The following is a 20,270-nucleotide window of genomic DNA, read 5'->3' as shown; positions in this document are numbered from 1 at the left end:
ATGAACACTGGGCTTCATATATGAATTTAGTATTTATTGTTAAAAAAAATACAAATAAAAAACAATTAATAAAACACTCACTGGTATTTATAAAACAAAACCACAAATGAAGTAGTCATATAGTTTTCAGAAAAACAAAGCTTCGGACATCATTGCTTTTGGTATAAAACAAATCTTCGAAAAAATGTTGGCATTTTTTTGACTCAAGCTTTGGAGTATCAAATATCAGTATCAAACATAAACGCAAGAATGAAAAATCATATTAATCATAAAAATACTGAATATGACATGCAAATGTGAAAACATTTGTCACAATGACAAAAAAAAAATTATAAAATAAATAAAAATCACCAGTCTTCTACATTTTATCTTGCAAAACAGAGACATATTAAATATACTTTGAAACAGTCCAGAGGCACATAGTGTCCTTATAATGGGGTCATAACTGCACATAACTACATGGTCTATGAAAATATTAGAAAAAGAATAAAGTCTTCGCTATACTATGGATTGTGGTTTATCTGTGGGTACAAAGTTGCATGAAAAACCCATTTTCGCTTCTGGCAGAGAAAAGCAGATAGCATGTCCACACAGCACATTCTCAGAGGCCTGAAGCATCAAGAACTTTCTCAGCTTGAGAGAGAGGAGAAAAAAAGGAAAGTAAGATGTGGGAAAGAAAGTGATAGAAGAGTGAAATAACATTGCCCTCCGGAAAACAAAACCCCAAAAGTGTGTTCAATGGGCCGTACTAGGGCTGAGCTGGCCAGACTGGGTGCTGTTGCTTTAGCCCAAAGCACATACTGTATTGTGCTCAGAGACACTAGACAGCAAAATGACTAGAGATGAGCAAGACCCAGGAGACACAGATATGATTAATGTGTGCCAAATGATTGGAAGAAACAGCGGCTGAGTAAATGGACCTATGGTACATTCATTCAGAGGTGAAAATGTTCCATTGAAAGAGTCTCTGAAGACTGGAACTTTGTTTCACAGACTATTCTACTCATTAAGTAAGACTTGACTATTTTATCATCTCTCCTCTGAAATATTTTCTGAGAATATATAATATAACACTCAGGTGAGGACAAAAATGATAGGACTGGTAAATTGTGATATTGAAAGCTTGCAGAGTGGGGAACAATAATAAAAAGAGAGACACAAACTTATTTAAGCTTTTTAGCTTAAACTCTTCAAGTGAATTCTAAATCCAGAAGAGAAGATAACTCCCTTGCACATATTTAAAGACTTTAAAAAGGGTACAAAAGTGCAATAAAAAGTATAATAAAAGTTATCCACACTACTTGTAGAAAAGTATTGCACAGTTTTTCTGGCCAAAATTTCAATTCAATTTAGTTCAATTCACGAAGGCACAGCTTAGGGGTTTTTTTCCCAATTGAAAATATATTTAATTTAAACATTCAAATGCTAAAGTATATCATGTATGTCAAGGGGCAAGAAAATAGATCGCCAATATTAGAATAAATTTTGGGTATAAGCAAAACATATTTTAGAATATATTTTGAAAAATATAAATTTAGTGAGATTGGACTGAAGATGTATAAAATGACTATCTATAGGATATCATATTTTATATACGGTAGCCTATGTGTGTGTGTATATATACGTGTATAGCACACACACACACACACACACTATATATATATATATATATATACACACACACACACACACACACACAAACACATATATATAAAACAAAATTCATTTCAAACACAATTTGATAAGAACAGAGTGGAAAATAACAGCAACACCAAAATAAGAGCAAAGCTAATGTTTTCTGTTAGTTTAAGCACAAACTAAGAAGAGTAAAACCAACATTTTGTCAATCAATAATACAAAACTGAAAATTTTTCTCGTCAATGGCGCATCACGGCAAAGTTGTCTCTTAGGGAGCCAAACAAAATCATATATCAAAAAAATTTAAACAATAGTAACCAGGGCTCCAGACTAACTTTTTTCACTAGGAGCCACAGTGGCCCTCAACTGAAAATTTTAGGGGCACAACCAGAAAATTTAGGGGCGCACACCGTAAATCAACATGCTAACCAAAGTACTAATTTCCACTGTATTACTAATAAATACTTTAATAATAGATGCAGAAATTACAATGTGCTGTTTCAAATTTCTGTGTCACATTTTATTCTGCACTTTTGAAGATGCAACAACAAGGGTAAACGGACAGCACCATCGCTGTCATGACAGTACAAATAGTAAACAAAATACCATACATTCAGAATAAAAAAAGTGCTTAGTAACAAAGATTTTGATTTTCGTGTAAGTCTTCCCCTTTAGAGTATCCGCAATTACTCCAACGAATTGTGCGCATCCTGTATCGTTGTTGTATCACAAATGTCTGTTCGTTAAGTTTTAAGCCATTCTTCCTTTGAAGGTCGAGCTGGCTTTTGTATTTGGTGAAGAGTAGTTAGTTCTTCTTTAGCAACGAAGTAGGCCGTGTTAAATTTCAACATCATCTCTGCCTCATCTGCGCTCTATGTAGGCTACCCCCCAGTTCTGGGGTAGCTGCTGCAGTATTTGCAGCTCATATAATTCGAGTGCTTATAGTACCTCAGCCAGCTGAAATTTTTAAGCCAGTCTTTTCGAAAATGGTAAGTGCGAGCTTTTTTCGCCACACCAACCTTTGACTCTGCATCATCATCCGACGGTGACACTGTAGACTCTGGCACTGGTACACTAGCCGCAGGTCGGAAGAACGAATCAATAGTTCTCTTGCTCATAGCTCAGACGCACGCACATATCAGGTTGTGATGATATTTGTCTCCGTTTCCTTCCCACAGATGTTTACGCGTGCTCGATTATCTCTAGGCCCCTCCCCCTCCACACATTTTAGCCACTTACAGTGGCCATTCCCTATTCTTCTCACACACATTGGCCGCCTCAGACAGGCAATCACTCAATGAGACGCGAGTGTGTGCTCGCGTCTCATGAGTACGTGCGTGTGCGTGTGTGTTGCGTGCGTGTGCGCTCTCGCTTCTCATTGATTATTTCATGCTCATTTCATTGATCATTGACGTGCCCCTTCCACGTTTAATGTATAAAAAAAAATACGGAGGGTGGGGGAGGCAAATTTACTGGTCGCACATGTGCGACTGGATGTAAAATTCAGTCGCACACTCTCAAATTTTGGTCGCAAAATGCGACCATTTGGTCGCAGTATCGATCAGATATTTTTGACATATTGCCCAGGCCTAGCGGAAAGACGCGGAGGAGATAAATTGTTGAATAAAGTCATTATTTTTGTTTTCTTCATGAGCAAAAAGTATTCTCATTGCTTCATAATGTTACGGTTGAACCACTGATGGCAGATGGAGTATTCTGACGATGTCTTTCATACTTTTCTGGACCTTGAAAATATAATTTACTTGGCAGTCAATGGGACAGTCACAAGCCTCCCGGTTTTCATCCAAAATATCTTAAATTGTATTCTGAAGACGAACAAAGCTTTTATGGGTTTGAAACGACATGGGGGTAAGTGATTAATGACAAATTTTTAATTTTGGGGTGGAGTAACCCTTTAAGTCCGTTAACCCTTTTTTAATGATTATATTTATTTGTCCAATTACATTTGAGCCCCGGAAAATTGAGGGACTGTGTATAAAAACGTTTGTAATCTTTAAGCATTTTATGCTATATTTATGTTTAACCCTTTGAATTAAAGCTTAACATCTGTACTTCAGTTTCATCTTGATTGTTTCATTTTAATTCTATTCTGGTGGCATACAGAGCCAAAATTATGACAATTGTGTCAGTGTCCAAATATATATGGACCTAACTGAAGACTTGAGAAGTCTTATTGACTACTTTAATGTTGGTGGGGTTTTTTTGTAATTCATTCACTTTCATTGTACTGCAAAAAAACAGTATAATCTTCAAAAATTCATTTTTTTGTGTTTTTCACAAAAGAAAGAAAGGGCTTGAAATGGCATGAGGGTGAGTGAATATTGACAGAATCTTTGGGAGAACTCTTCCTTTACAACACGAAAAGGTGATAAGCTTCAGTCTAGCGGTCTGCACTCAGCTTCAATGGATGGCTAAAATCAAAGATGAAGAGCTCTTTTCAGATTCAACATGTCCAATTTGACTTTTCAGCCTGATGACTGGCTAAATGGCAGCTCTCAAATGTCCTTGACAGAAAGACTTTCAACACTCTAACATCACAACATCACAAAACTTCAAATCACTCTCTCACTCTCGCCCTCAAGATTATTCAAAACAATTTAAAAAATAATACAATACACACAAATAACGGTTGTGAAACAAAAGGCTGATAAAATGAGTGAATGAGAACATAACATACATAAACAGCTCTGACTCACTCAACACTGAAGAATCTACACAATTAGTCACACACATCTGTGACAGCTAATAGTAATGTTTGCTCCTGATCAAAACAAAAGTGTGTTTTGTAATTAAAAACAGCAGGGATCGATGATGTGAAATGTTGGAGTAAAGACTGAGCGGAGATTTATCTGCGAGAGAAATGGCACAATAGTACAGCATTATTCACTCTGAATAATAACATTTGCCTCTTCTGCTTCTGTGGGGGGCAATTCATCAGCCCTAATAAGAGCCTCCAAATTGTCTTCCACTCTTTGTTTGAATCAGTCTGATGAAAGCTGGATAAACACTATTAGCATGAACATGAAAACAGTGTATAAATACGACACAATAACGTGTAACATAGCTGTGTGCACACAAGAGATGCTATACAACGAATTATCCAAAACTACTGTCAAATAATCATCATCCACATATTATCAGTGCCCATAAAATAATTATTTGAATTTATATATATATATATATATATATATATTATATATATATATATATATATATATATATATATTATATATATGATATCTTTGATATTTATAGTATATGTATCTGCAAAATATAGGCTTGAATGTTCAAAGTATAGTACGCACCACATTTGTTCTAAGCATATTACATATAAAAAAAAACAGTTTTCTAAATTGAATTTGGACACTTTCAGTGGGGTCCAAAAATCTGAGAAAAAGTGCGTGTGTGTGGTGTGTGTGTGTGTGTGTGTGTTTGTGTGTGTGTATATATATATATATATATATTTATATATATTATATATATATATATATATATTATTTTTTTTTTTTTTTTTTTACATTTTTTAATCATTTAAAAAAATATTAATTATTTCTATTTTAAACAAAATTTTTCCTTACACTGAAAAAATAGTGTAAGATTTAATATTTTGCATTATTTCTTAGTAAATCTGTGACAATGATTTGTGATATTGACACTGTATTTTTATTTTTAAAATAAATATTTTTTTTAATAATTTAAATAATTTAATTAAAAAAAAAAAAGATTGCTAGTAAATTTACATTAAAATATATACAATTTTAGGATTCTGAACATATTAAAATATTTGAAATAATTAAAAAAATGATATTCTGCATTATTGTTAGGTCAGTACTAAGTACTTTTGTGACACTGATGTGACAATTACAGCAGTTTTATTATTTTTAAATGCATTATCTAAATTTTTTAAATTCCCCTTTTAGCTAAAAAAATATATATATATATATATATCTACAGTGAAAAACAATTTTTACTCGGAAATTAATAGTAAATGTAAAAAAAAAAAAAAAAATTTAAAAGAAATAGCAAGTAACACACTGAATTAAACATGCAATTCTGAAGTAGAAAGACTGAAATAGTATTTTCTGATTTACCTAAAACTACAGTGTATATCAAATTGCAAGTTGCCAGCTGTTTGACATGACATTTTTTAACATGGAGTGAGACAATGTACAGTATGCCTATCAGATGGGCTTTACTGCTAGACACTTTCATTGTCCAATACCTCATGTACGATGATCTCTGTCAAACATTAATCGCTGGCATTACTAAACTGCCTGTACATAGAGACAGATGACAAAACACAGTTCTCATATATGGGTCAAGTACTGGCTTGCAACAACAGCTTAAATAAGATTACAGCTCCGCTGTAAGAAGGAAAGGCCGCTTTAAGTCGACCGCTCCAGGGTAAGCCTGGTTGATTCTCTATGGATTCACAATGCATTATAAAGCTGTTTGTAAGTGTCCTAAACAGTGACTGTCTGGGACAACAAAGACAACATAAACAGATGACATGGGAAATTATCCAAGGTTAAAGGACATTTCAGTAAGGACAGTGTTTAACATGGAAAAGGCCCTGATGATATGTAAAGCAATAACATCCACTGTCTACTGCTGAGACAGAAATGAAATTGACATAATACAAACAGTTGGCGTAAAATGCACTTTCCCTAAATATGGTACAGTTTGATCAGTTGTAAACCATTATAAGCACGAATCCCATGTTTCTGTTGTGAGAACAATTAGGTATGTTTATTAAACTGTTATATATATAATAAAATTAACCTAACATGAAAAGTAACTAGTTTTAAACACATTAAACATTTCTTTTGTCCATTTAAAATAATGATTTTGACCAGTCCCACCTAAGAGAGAGTAAGGTTTTTTGTTGTGGGGAAGTCATGGCCTAATGGTTAGAGAGTTTGACTCCTAACCCTAAGGTTGTGGGTTCGAGTCTCAGGCTGACAATTTATTGAAAAATGAAAATATAAAAAAAACCATATTATAACCATATTTCCTACCCTTTTTGTGGAAACTGCCAAAAAAATTACTTAATTTGTATTAGTAATTTTTCCCCATTTAGTTATTCATTTGCATTACATGTCTAGGTCTTAAAAGATTGAGAAAGAGAGGAGAGGGAAAACGAGAGGAACAGAGAGAGACATCAGAGGGAAACCCTAAGCTGATCCTGCTGTTCAAAACATGATACTTGCCCTAAAAAAAAGACTGTGCCAGCACTGATGAGACAAGTAGTCCTTCCCTCTAAAGCAGCCTTCAAAGGAGCAGCTGCCTGTTTCATCTGCATAGTTCATCAGATGAACAGATTACACTCAAAATGATACAAATGGCTGATAAAGACCAGTGATAGAGGCTTTTTAAATCGCAGTAAAAAGTTTTAAACATTACATTTCTACTGTTACGAATGGATGGTTATCATTAACATTTATACTAATATTTATGTCATCTCTAAAGGTTTGGTTATATTTATACACAGATATGTGTCGAATGGGAAAATGCCAAAGGTGCAGAAGTCTGTGGGTTCAAAGGGCATTATGTCTATGTGAGAAGGTCAGTTAATATCAGGTGCATTGAACTGTAAATTCACATTAGAGTTTTACACGGATTTCAAAGCAACTTAACTAACATGCTTTTACAAGTTTTTCTTTTTTAACATTCATTCTGTTCAATCAATGGCAAATGCGACCATGATACCACACATATTGGAAAAATAATGAAAGTGGTTTTATTTCTTCACAGTACTATTAGATAGTAATTCTATGCTCTGCATTCAAGAACAAATGTGGCATCACTGTGCAGTTTTTTTTTTTGTTTTTTTTTATCTGTTTCAATGAGATGTGATCACTTCTGTATATTTACAGGCTAATGTAGGTCTGAAATACAGCTGGTAAGTTTATCTAACCAATAAAAATCAACACGCGATATGAAGCTGCACTTCAAATAATGCATTTAGAGTGAGCTCACACTACGGAAGCAATATCAGTGGAAACAGACTTTATCTCACATCTCATATCCAGTGTCTAGAGGCGAAAACAAACTATTGTGGTCAAACATCCCTAAGACATTGAGTATTGATAAGAACTTTTAGTTATATTTATATTTCATAGATTAAAAAAAAAAGTCTTGAATTTAAGACAAATATGACATCAAGTTTTGACCCACATTTTTGTTATGTTTATGTATTAATGCAAAAGAAGGCAATTCTGAAAGTATTGACAAACAGTCTGTTTATTATTTGTTAATTTGTAAATTACATAAATATAGAGAGAATAAATACTGTTATAAATACTGCACCATTGTTTTAAGTAAAATAACTAAAAGAAAAATACAAATGAAGAAATGTATATATTTCTTCATTTTTATTTATTTATTATATATTTATAAAACAAATAAAATGCATAATTTCTATATATTGTATTCATTTTTATTTCTTTCAAAGTAAATTAAAATAATAAAAAAGTGTATTTCTTATATATAACTATTTATTTGTTTTGCATATTGTGTATAATGTGTAAAGTTGAAATTAACATTGCATTGCTACAGTAACTTTACAGTTTCTCTAAAACAAATGTCATTCAAAAAAAATTGCCAATAAACTTCAAATACCCTGTAAATACCCTCATCAAACCTCCTACGCTCCTATAAAACTATAATCAGCATAGTTTACACATATCATAGGACTGTGTATGAATGTATTAATCTTTTCTGGTTGGATGAATTCACCTGCTGTATCACACAGACCTGATGACCTACAGTACTCACTCTATTCACAGCTGCAGAATCAGGAGGACAATAAACAGATGATGCTGCATCTGTAGACTTGACTAATGTGTCTTCTCATACAGGCAAAAAAACTACTTAAGACAGCAGATTCTTGATTAACTTTTTAAAATGTAATAAACGTAATCTACATAACAGACTTAAAAGTCCATTACAACTTTTAATAATAAAAACAAAGTTAAATAAATAAATAATATTGCCTTAAGCAGTTACTCTGTTTATGTTAAAATCTAATTTTAAACAACCACATTTGCTTAAAGCACAAGCAATAAGCCAAAGCGAGTATTATCATTTGTTTAATAATTTTCTACTTGTTCATATGGATTACATCAGCGCGGGATTTAAAATATACTGTATATACTGAATAGTACATATATGCTAAAAATAAATAAATAAATAACTGGCCATTAAGAATAAAACCAAAAGTAGCTGGCGTTGCTCGTGCACGTTGATAGCATGTTCTTGATCAGCGCGCGCTCCCTAAAGCCCTTTTAAATACAGATGCCCCAAAATTACTGAGCACACAGTAACGTCCAGCAGATGCTGATAATACTCACCCCCAGTTTCTTACTCCGAATCCTCACGTAGCCCTGCTTCACTATATCGTTGAAGTTTGAAGCCATCCTAACAGCCTCTCTGTCCTCGTCCCCCGTCTCGGCTGCGAGTCCCCTCAGAAGTCAGTACGACATTCAGTCCTCAAACAACCTGCTTCAGTCCCGCTGCTGCTGCTGCTGCTGATGATGATGATGCTCGGGCAACCGGCTCGAGCGGCTCATTCCACCCGAGAACGGGGAGACAGCGCGCGTCAGATGATTTAATTCAGCGAGGAGAGCAGCTTCCTGGAATGCACCATGAGAGGCCAATCAGAGGGGTGGACGCAGACAACTAGGCCTACTCACTTGCTTAAAATAGAATAAAGACTGAATGAATGAAATTTATTTATTTTGGGTTTTTGGGAATATGTTATTTCACTTTCACACAGAAAAAAATCCTTAAATTCCCTACTGATGATTATTATTATGATCAATCCTCCAATCACTATCAATCCTCCTATAAATAAAAAAAAAATCCTTAAATTCCCTATTGATGATTATTATCATGATCAATCCTCCTATATATATATATACTTTTGTTTTGTTTCTGTGTATTCGGTTGTTAGTCCTTGTGATTTTTTTTATTATTTATTTTAATGTAAATGTGTGATAAGTTCACAAAGCAAATCTAAAGACAAAAAGTATAAGAATTTATTCATTTATTTATTTACAAGAATGGAATTTGGGGGAATATCAGTCTTAAAACTAATGTGACAGTTAAAAATCAAAGTTATTATTAATTCAATATTTTCTGCAAACAAAATGTATAATAATAAAAATAAAAAATACAGATAGATTGAAATCTAAAATTATAATCTATTAATAACAACATGCTCCAAACATAGCATGTATTAATTGATCTGACAAGGTAAGCCATAAAAACATAAGGCTCCTACTGTTTTACATCTAACAAGTACTGCATGTGCTATGTAATATCTTTAATCTGTATATTTTAAGACTTCATTAGCAAAATACAGTTTCGCTTTCACATGAGAATTATCTATCTATAATAAAAGGGTGGTGATAACTAGTAGATGGGAGATTTGTTTTGTTGATTGGATCCTTGGGATTAAAAGATCAAAGCAGATCAAAAGCAAATGGGAAAAAAAGGGGTCTGGGATGTTATATTCATACATTAGATGTAGAGCGTGCTGTAGCTCCACTGACACAAATGCTGAAAATGCCTGCAAAAGCCTCCTCCTTTAATCCTGCTTTATGGAGATGCCTTTTTGCCTGTGGAAAAATGCCAAAACCCATTAGATACAGCTGATGACACAGTTACACGTGTGAGAGGGTTTTCTGCATTTCTCGTGACAATGAAAGATGTTATATGGATGAACATCTGTCAGATAGTAAAATGGATCAGGCATAAAATCCATATGGATGATATAACTTGATTTCAGTAAAGAATTATATATAAATATAAATATTTATTAGTTTTTCTCTCTCATCATACATCAATTCCACCACCACAAGCAAAAAAAAAAAAAAAAAAAAGAAAAAGAAAAGAAAAGAAATAGGTAATTGGGAACTATATAGGTAATTTGAGAGCTGTCATTTCTCATTTTGTTTATTTTGTTCAGAGGCACAACATTATGCAGCTGTTTCTCAATTATTTTTCCATTTCTCTTGGCGATGAAAATTACATTAAAACATTACATTAAAATAAACTCATACACAGAATATGCTGCAAATGTTTGTTACTCAGTTGTTTGGCACTCACCACATTTTATATACAGTAAGACAATAAGTGGGGAAAAATTTTTATCCATGGGTCAATGACATGACACTTTTTATTACCTATTAAATTATAAAACATAATTTTTAAATTAAATCATAACGCATTAATAAAACATTAAACATTTCATGCATATGCAATGCCTTGAAAACACTTCTTGATGAATATGTTTAACATTTCTGAATCAAACTCATTTTAGTATTTTTGCAGCCAGCAATGTTAAGGTTGACATACTACAGTATATTACCTTAAAAATGTTTTTTTTTTTTAATTGTTGAAAAATGAGAAAATAGAGAATAATTATTCATATGTGTAGCCTACGTGTGTGTGTGTGTGTGTGTGTGTGTGTGTGTGTGTGTGTGTGTGTATTTATAAATTTTTTGATATTGTGGTATTATTCATTCACTGTGGTTATCAGAAATTAACAGCTATATAAATAGCAATATACTAAAACAATAAATAAATAAATAAATAAAATGCATGGTTAATTTTTGAGAATAACTGTTATGACAATACATCAACATGGATTCAGCATGTAAGGAATGTATGTATGCTGTACTTTCTACTGGATTGTTACACAATTTGACACTTTTAAAGTTAGTCAATTCAAAATCAAATCAATTCAGAACTTTTGTTGAAAATGGTATACAAGTTTGTTTTTCTTTGCATGAAACCAACATGAATAAAGATTTTACATTAAAATGCATTAATGCGTGCATTTGAAACAATGTATATTGTATTGATTTTAATAAAGCAACAATACCTTGACATGTGTCGACTGCTTCCAACAAAATGGTTATTTATTGCATGTTTAGACAGAAGATTATTTTGCATTTAACACTCACAGCCAACAACATCCTTTTCTGTAGCAGATGTGCAACCTCAGATGAAGTACCTTTCACAGCAACTTTATTTGCAAGACCTCCACTTACTGTAATGCATAAAAAATGAAATCTCCACTGTCCACCCTGAGGAGTCTGGTGTCTGGTGTTTTATGATTTATTCATAACTGTTGAATAGGAAATGGTTTGAGGGCTTCTTTGACCTTCACTTTTGAGGTAACAGACTTTAGCAGCCCAGCTGCCTTTGAAGTAATTTAGCCATGCTGATGACATAGGTAACTCACCAATAAATGAAAGCTCTACGAAATCTAACTCTCGATGCATAAGGAGTCTTGAGAGCTGTCACTGAAGGTGACAATAAAGACTTCCATCAAGGATGGAACAAAGTCTTCCACTGGAATAAACTTCACACATTGCATCGTGTAGTATGTGAAGTGTGAACTCCAAACTATTAATCACAGCCTGGCTGTGCTATATTGGGATTTATTGTCAAAAAATGTGTGTCTTGTCACATTTTAACTGCTGTCTAACTGTCACACTCATTCACACATGCACACAACTACACACTGGGCATGTGAAATATCACTAGACTCACTGCATGTTTGATCATGGTCGATCACAAAGCTGAAAGCACATTCTAAACAGATGGCTATTTTGATTCACAATCTAGTATTTTTTACCTTCTTATTAGGTTCAGTAACCACTTTTTGCTTATATACATCATACATATTTTCATACATGAAATGTCTAATATGCAAAGTGAAATAAATATATAAGTATATGTGTTCAGCTCTTTCATAAAAGAGAAATTAAATGTTTCAATAAAGCTATTTAATGTAAAAATGTGGTGCAGATTTTGTCTTTTTTGCTATACATATATATTTCATATGTACAAATATATAGCCATGGTCCATGCATAAATTGCAGTATACTGATAAATATAAACACTGGCTATATTTATATGCATGAAGGCCATTAAAGGTCATTCTTTAATATGAGCTTTGCCATTAAATTAATTACCTGCTGCTGGTCAGACATTCTTAAATCAAAATATCATAAATCATAAAAATTAAAAACTTCACCTGTTGCGCTCTGGAAAGATGACAGAGATGACAAACACCTGCAATGTCAGCCGTCACAGCAGATATTGTCCATTAGATGGCAATGTTACATTTGATGCACGTAGTTTGAAACTTATGGGTCCAGTTAGTGCATGTCAGTGCTTGTCATGCCAGTATTCCAGTCCTTCGCTTGAATCACCTGAATATTTATGCCTGAAGGAGTTTCATATATAATTTGGATGCTCACTTTATATGCTTTATATACACAAAGAAATCTGAAATGTAAGCCTATTTAAAAAGATTATTTGCTGGTTTTCTTTCATGAACCATTATTTGCTGTTTTTCCAGATGCACAGCCTAAATCTAAAACTAAAACCATTTTTTTTTTAAAGAGAAAAGTTTTTACTAAAAATTTTCACAGGTGCATACACACTTAGGCCTACATTTCCTCTAAGCCTTGTTCTAATTGTTGATGCATTTGCATTATTCTTAATGAGGCAAATGCTCACAATTAAATTTTTCAAGTAATCTGAATAAAACACGACTTACTTCACCTCTAACTTTTTGTTCTCTCGCGCATCAAGATCTCAGTTTCAGGTCATGCTTACTAATGTATTTTGTTGCCGTTGTTGTTTAATTGGATTCACAAATAAGTTGTTTCTAAAAGTACTGTGATTTATTCGGGTGCATCTGTTTTTTAGTTGGTCCTACATTTTACTGTAAATTTAAAATACATTTTTGTACAAACCTCTAGATGAATCAGGATTTCTGTGTAAAAAGTCTGTGTGCAGTTTTTATGCCGAAATTCTGTGTATGTGTGAAAACCAGTGTAACAATGATTAGGCTACATCTGTTCCCTTTGCACAGAAATGTTTGACCTTGAAACACAAAGACAATACTAAACAGAGAGCAGTGAAATTGAGTGTTCAAAGAAAACAGTACACAGAGTGCCATGTCGTTTCAATAAAACAACCCTCTCTAGGGCCACAATTTGTTTGCTTTTTGAGATCATAATTAGTTATATATGCAATTAACAACGCTCTGCCTAATGAATTGCTTGAAGATTGGAATCAATTATGAATTAAAATTGTAAGACTTCAAAATAAGTCATGCAAGAATACCATCAGGGTATTAATGCCGCAGTGCTTGTGCTAATTATAAAAACGCTCACTGGCATCTTCTATCACACAAGTTCTGCTGTTCTCAGTTTCAGTGTCTGATATCATCGCAGGCAAATGGTTTGCAGGTGGTGCGATGTGGAGAACTGCTGGATCTCAGCGGTTCTCTTAATGGCTTTTCTGTTGTCCTTTGTTAAGGATGTTGTTGGGCTGTTTTGTTCTGCTGGGCCTGTGGAGAGTTTGGTCCTTGTGGGCCTCAGACAAGAATCAAGAATTCATCGGTTGACTGCATCCTCTGCTCCCCTCGAATTTAACAGACAATCAAGGTGCATTGTGTATCAGCCAAGGACACATCAGGCACTTATGAGGTCAATTCTTTTATATGTTTGATCAGTTATTCTCTTTGTGTTACGAGTCATTTTTTTTGGTGGGGGGTGGGGGGGGGGTGATGTCTTTCACTTGGATATTATAAGCTGCACTGAGTAAATACAGCTGGATAAAACAAAAAATGGTATCAGTCTTAATTTTAGTCTGCAAAGCAACAAAATGTGATTATTTTAAACGAGAGTGATTATTTTCTATATCCACTGTATATAGATACAGATATAAATATATATACAGTTGTGGTAAAATTTTATATACATTTTGCAGCATCACAAATTCTTTGGTTTAGCATCTTTTGTGTAATAAAACCATGTCCAACAATGACTTTATTATTTTGAGATCCATCTTTTCACACTGAGGACAACTGAATCAGAATGAGCTTTATCTTCATTCTGTTCAAAAGTTTACACCCCTGGCTCTTAATGCATCGTTTTTCCTTTTAGAGCATCTTTAACCTATTATGAGACTTGATTAAATGGTGATTATCTGGTATTGTGTATTGCTTTATAAGTTATCCAACTAAGGGAAATCAACTGATTAACAAGCAACTGTTGCTGACTTCAAACCAGATTTCATTTTACAAGCTATCACTGCAGAATCATTCATGATTCTCGAAACTCAGGCCAGTGAGGGTTCAGAGGCATGTACTGTATTTTGGCTCACACTGTATTCACAGCAGTTTATCGGCTCACTCATTTAATCTGACAGGTTTAATATAAAACAGGTGAAGTTTGTGGCTGGTTTTGGCAGAAACATGTGGCCGCTGCTGCCATTTCATCAAGACAAGGCGACTCTTTTACCTCCCTGCGGGTACTGACAACAGCTCATGTGTGAACATGGAAAAAGAAGCAAAATGAAATCCATTTTATAGAAAGAGAAAGGTCAGTGGTGATGTGGATGAGTAGCACAACCCCTAGTGCTCACTACAGTCTGTAACCTTAAGTCAAGTTCAAGTTCAAGCTGAACTTTATTGTCATTCCGCTACATGTGTGGACATACAGTGGAACGAAATGTCTTTCCTCACGGACCACGGCCCCTACATAAATACAGGCATACAACAATGAAGTAAAACAGTATAAACCTATACACAACTAACCTACTGACAGGTTTGACTATAAATAATACTATGTATAAATGTTTACCTATACATAAACTAAAAAAATACAGACTATACGAATTCTTCACATAATACTGTGCAAAGAGTAACATCGTAAGTCACAGCAGCTGCCTGGGGAACAATGCAAGATGATTTGTAGTGCATGAGCATGTAAATATACACATATTACTGTTTGTGGGATTATGTACACACAGCAGTGTGTGTGAAAACTGTGCTCATTAACTGTGTCCTGTATGCTTCTGTAATGGATGTGAACCATGTAAACACATTTTTTATATATATTAGAAAATGTAAAAAAAAGTATTAAATAGTAAAAATATAAAATATACATTAAACAAATAACAAAAATAAAAAATATATTAAGTACTAAAATTACTAAGACAATAATGTAAAAATAATTATTATTTTTATATATATATATAAACACTATAATATAATATAATATAATATAATATTTATTATATATTATATATATATATATATATATATAGATATAACACGATATATATATATATATATTATATATAATATAATATAATATAATATATAATATAATATAATAACATAATATATATATAATATAATATAATAAATAGAAAACTACACACACACACACACCTTTTAGTAAAGATTTATCTATACTTTAATATATATAAAAATCTCCACATAGAAAACTGGTATATAATAATAATAATATATACTATAAAAATGATCAAATATATACTATAACACACACACACACACACACACATATATATATATATATATATATATATATATATATATATATATATATATATATATATATATATTATATATATATATATATATGTACACACACACATGCACAAAATATTCTTCACCATCCTATTTGACCTAGATTCCTTCTCACAGGAATGCAAAAGTAGACAGCGCACTAATTTCTGAGCCGCTTCCTGTCTTTAAAGGTATTTCCTCATTTCTCTAATGTGGTGTTGTTTCAGTAAACTAAAACAGTACTTGTTCTCATTTAAGAAGAAGTAACTCAGGATCATAATAATAATCTGTACATTTTAGAAAACTACACTGTGATTTCCCCAGACAGTCATCGTAAATCTTTCTTTGAATTTGACTGTTGATGCACAAACACCAGCAGCCTTCCAGTAACTGGGAATCTTTTGAGAAGATCTCAGAAATCGTATGTGCTTGATCCTCATGAGCTTGCTTTAAGAATAATAATACATCTACAACACGCACAAACCAAAAATCAAACATAGCAAGGTTTTCCTGACATCCAGTAAGAGAATTCTACATTGGTTTATTTGTAACTCAAATGAGCAAATGTTTTTCTTGGACTTTTGGCATGTATGTAGTACAATGAATGGCAACAATTACACTTTTTTCTAGCTGCAAATTTTAAGCAAAAGTTCTTGTTTATATGAAGATAACAATAGCAATCTTGTTATTTCAACCAGTTATAGTATATTTGACTAAAATGTCATCCAAAAGCTAACCATGGCACAGAATAGACTTTTAAAGGAAAAGTTTCACTCAGCACAAAATTACTGTATTACTGTAGAAAAAAGAACAGCTTTATTTACTCAATACCGCTTGTACTGGAGCACGTGTTCCTGATCCATGTGACATCTCATCTGCCGTAATGATTGTTCATTACTGCCTGTCACCCTCCTGTAATGTTCAGATTGCTCTCTTTTGTCCAACTTGAAGTATTTGCTGTTTTTCTGTCATTTTTTCTGTGAAATTTGTTGTAAATTGCATTGGGAACAGACTTGTCATTTTTATATGAAAAATGGGATGCTGGCTGTGCTTAGAGTGAGATGTTATTAGGCCTGTTGATGTGTCAGAAGTAATAAATCAAATCACTTATTCACGTGCACATCACATTCACATTAAAACGTGCGGAAACAGAAGTTTGTGTTTCAGTAGCCCACATATGAATTAAATAATATTTTAAATCACTGATTTATATTTATATAGGGTTTCTGTCTGAAAAACTGAATTAGCTCCAATTTTAAGACTCGTTTGGCAGGTCAAGCTCCTTCCACTCAAAACATATTCAATTTGTGTGTCATATTTTTAGCATTTCCCTTCATCTCTAAGTTCACTTCTGATGCCAAGGAAAAGGTGGGCGTAGAAAGGCAGACATTACTTCTGGTCACCATAATTTTTCAATTCATCACCAGCAACCTTCTGGTTGCAAGACTGAACCGTTTTCAAAGGTTTAAGAAACTGTAGCTTGTAAATAAAAAAAAATAAATAAATAAAAAAACAATGAGTAAGATTGTTGAAGATGTTCCAAACGACTGAAATAAAGTCTAACATTTTCTTGCCAGCAAGTGAATATATACTGTATGCTCCTTTCAGTTCAGTTCATCAGACAGCAGCTTAGTTATTAATGGTGACTGTTATTTTAAATGACTCTCAGAAAACATAAGTCTTAAGGTTTGTCTTTCATCATATGCACAAATATCTTCAGTCTTCAGTATGCTGCTGCCAACCACTGCACGTGTCAATGGAAACTTGCAGCAACTCCCAGTCTCATTTGTCCTGCATGAACCTCTGCTGCCATGCAGTCCAAAGACAGTCCTTTATACCTTATTTAGTCAAATGGTCAATATGAACTGCTTTCTGTTTCACACAACCTTCTGTTTGGGCTTATATGAGAAGTTTGAGCTTGGTGAGAGACAGCAATTCTTGCTACAGAAGACCTTTTCATTGCAAGGAAAGAAGTACTTTCTGCAGTTTTTGGGTGCAGAATTGTAGATTTGAAAGACACTGGAGATATTTTAAAAACAGAGGTTGACTTTAAACAGAAAGAAACAAACAAACAGGAAATAGTGCAACTGCCCATCCGTTTATTTTATTTTATTTTTTCAGTAGCCTTAGTTCTGGAAGTATTTTTCCCATTCTTTTTTCACCATAGGGATTTTTAAGAAAGTCTTTGTTCAACAGTTATAAGCCATGAACCAAACCAATCAGAAAAAAGGTAAATCATGACATTTCAAACCTTTATTCAAAGCAATTAAATTAAAAATAAAAAACTGGGTTTAATGAAGGAAAGAACAACAATCCCTTGAAGAACTGTGAATGACATTCACCAGCCACTTTATTAGGTAGGCCTTGCTAATACCAGGTTGGAACCTCTTTTGCTTTCAGAACTGCCTTAATTCGTGGCATAGATTAAACAAGGTGCTGGAAACATTCCTCAGAGGTTTTGGTCAATATTGACATGATAGCATCACACAGTTGTTTGTAGATTTGTCGGCTGAACATACACGATGCAAATCTCCAGTTCCACCACATCCCAAAGGGGCACTATTGGATTGAGATCTGGTGACTATGAAGGACACTTGAGTATAGTGAACTCATTTCACGTTCTAGAAACCATTTTGGGATGATTTGAGCTTAGTGACGTGGCATGTTATATGTGTTACTGTGGTCATGAACATGGTCAGCAACAACACCCAGGTAAGCTGTGGTGTTTAAACGATGCTCAGCAGGTACTAACTGGGTCCCAAATTGTGTGAAGAAAACATCTTCCACACCATTACACCACCAGAACCAGCCTGAACCATTGATTCAAGGCACAATAGATCCATGCTTTCATAATGTTTACGCCAAATTCTGACCCAACCATCCAAATGTCAGAGCAGAAATCAAGACTCAACAGACAAGGCAAATCTTCTATTGTCCAATTTTGGTGAGCCTGTGTGAATTGTAGCCTCAGTTTGCTCAGATGCTCTTCTGCATACCTCGGTGGTAGCGAGTGATTATTTGTGGAAATTTTCTATTTTTCATACTCTATAAACACTTCTGCCAACAACAAAGCATTTTCCCCCATAGATCTGGCACTAACAGGATAATTTCTCTTTTTTAGAACATTCTCTGTAAACCCCAGAGATGGCTGTGCCTGAAAATCCCAGTAGATCAGCAGTTTCTGAAATTCTCAGACCAGCTTGTCTGGCATAAACAACCTTGCCTCTTTCAAAGTCACTTAAATCACCTTTTTTCCCCATTCAGATGCTCAATTTGAACTTCAGCAGATTGTTTTGACCATGTCTACATGCCTAAATGCAATGAGTTGCTGTCATGTGATTAACTGATTAGATATTTGCATTAACAAGCAGTTGAACACATGGTTTGGGTAGTTGATTTGCTTGTTTTGATGCTCTGATGTAGATTTCTCTGCAGAATAATAGGTAATGGAGTTTTTCATAATTCCAATGTTAAACCCCATTATTTTACAATTAAGTTACCTTTAAAAATTAGAGGAAATTAATGGGATTTTTTACTTACGGAATCTGACTGTTGCAATTTTAGGCTTTACATCACAGCCATAAACATACTTGCTAGTCAATTGCAAGTGGTTTTTGGGGGTAGTTGATTGGACAAAAATCTGTAGTGCAGGATCACTCAAAAACATAAATACCCAATTCAAAGACATTACATGTAGACTTTAAAGCTAATAGGATTGGAATAAAACCTGCAAAAACATAAAGACCCATTTCAACAAATAGCATCTTTTAAATAGCAGTTTGTTTGTCTCAACCCCATTAAGTAATATTTAATTGTTTCCTTAAAGGGGTCATCAGATGCCCATTTTCCATAAGTTGATATGATTCTTTAGGGTCTAAATGAAAAGTCTGAAACATAGTTTGGTCAAATTTTTTTTTTTTTTTTACCAAAAAATTTTTTTTTTTTACCCTGTGAAAAACAGCTCTTTTCAGAGCAAGCCGTTTTGTAGCATTTTAAATATTAATGAGCTCTGCTGACCCCGCCCCTCTTTTCTGAGCCGCTTTCAGAAAGACTGTTTACTTTAGCTGCATTTATCATGAAACTTGCTAATTAGCACATTATTAGGAAAGTCAAATTGCAAAGATTCATTAAAAAACCTTCTCACCTACTCACTTCTGTAGGTGAAGCTGGACCACGAATGATTCGCGCAAAGATAGATGCATTTAAG

General features: G+C 33.6%; 1 protein-coding gene across 3 annotated transcripts in view; it reads right to left on the bottom strand.

Moving 5' to 3' along the window:
- Positions 1-9,287, bottom strand: part of LOC109050171 (docking protein 6) — a 70,002-nt gene extending 60,715 nt beyond the window's left edge. For all 3 annotated transcript variants that reach the window (XM_042714230.1, XM_042714231.1, XM_042714232.1), the window contains exon 1: positions 9,012-9,287. In XM_042714230.1, the coding sequence (XP_042570164.1) occupies positions 9,012-9,077 (66 nt within the window). In that variant the 5' untranslated portion in view covers positions 9,078-9,287. The remainder of the gene's footprint in view (positions 1-9,011) is intronic.
- Positions 9,288-20,270: the final 10,983 nt, after the last annotated feature.

The sequence above is a fragment of the Cyprinus carpio genome, chromosome A24 (genome assembly GCF_018340385.1).
Source record: "Cyprinus carpio isolate SPL01 chromosome A24, ASM1834038v1, whole genome shotgun sequence".
NCBI lineage: Eukaryota > Metazoa > Chordata > Actinopteri > Cypriniformes > Cyprinidae > Cyprinus > Cyprinus carpio.
Note: the sequence above shows the minus strand (reverse complement) of the source record. Positions and strands in the feature narration are given on the sequence as shown.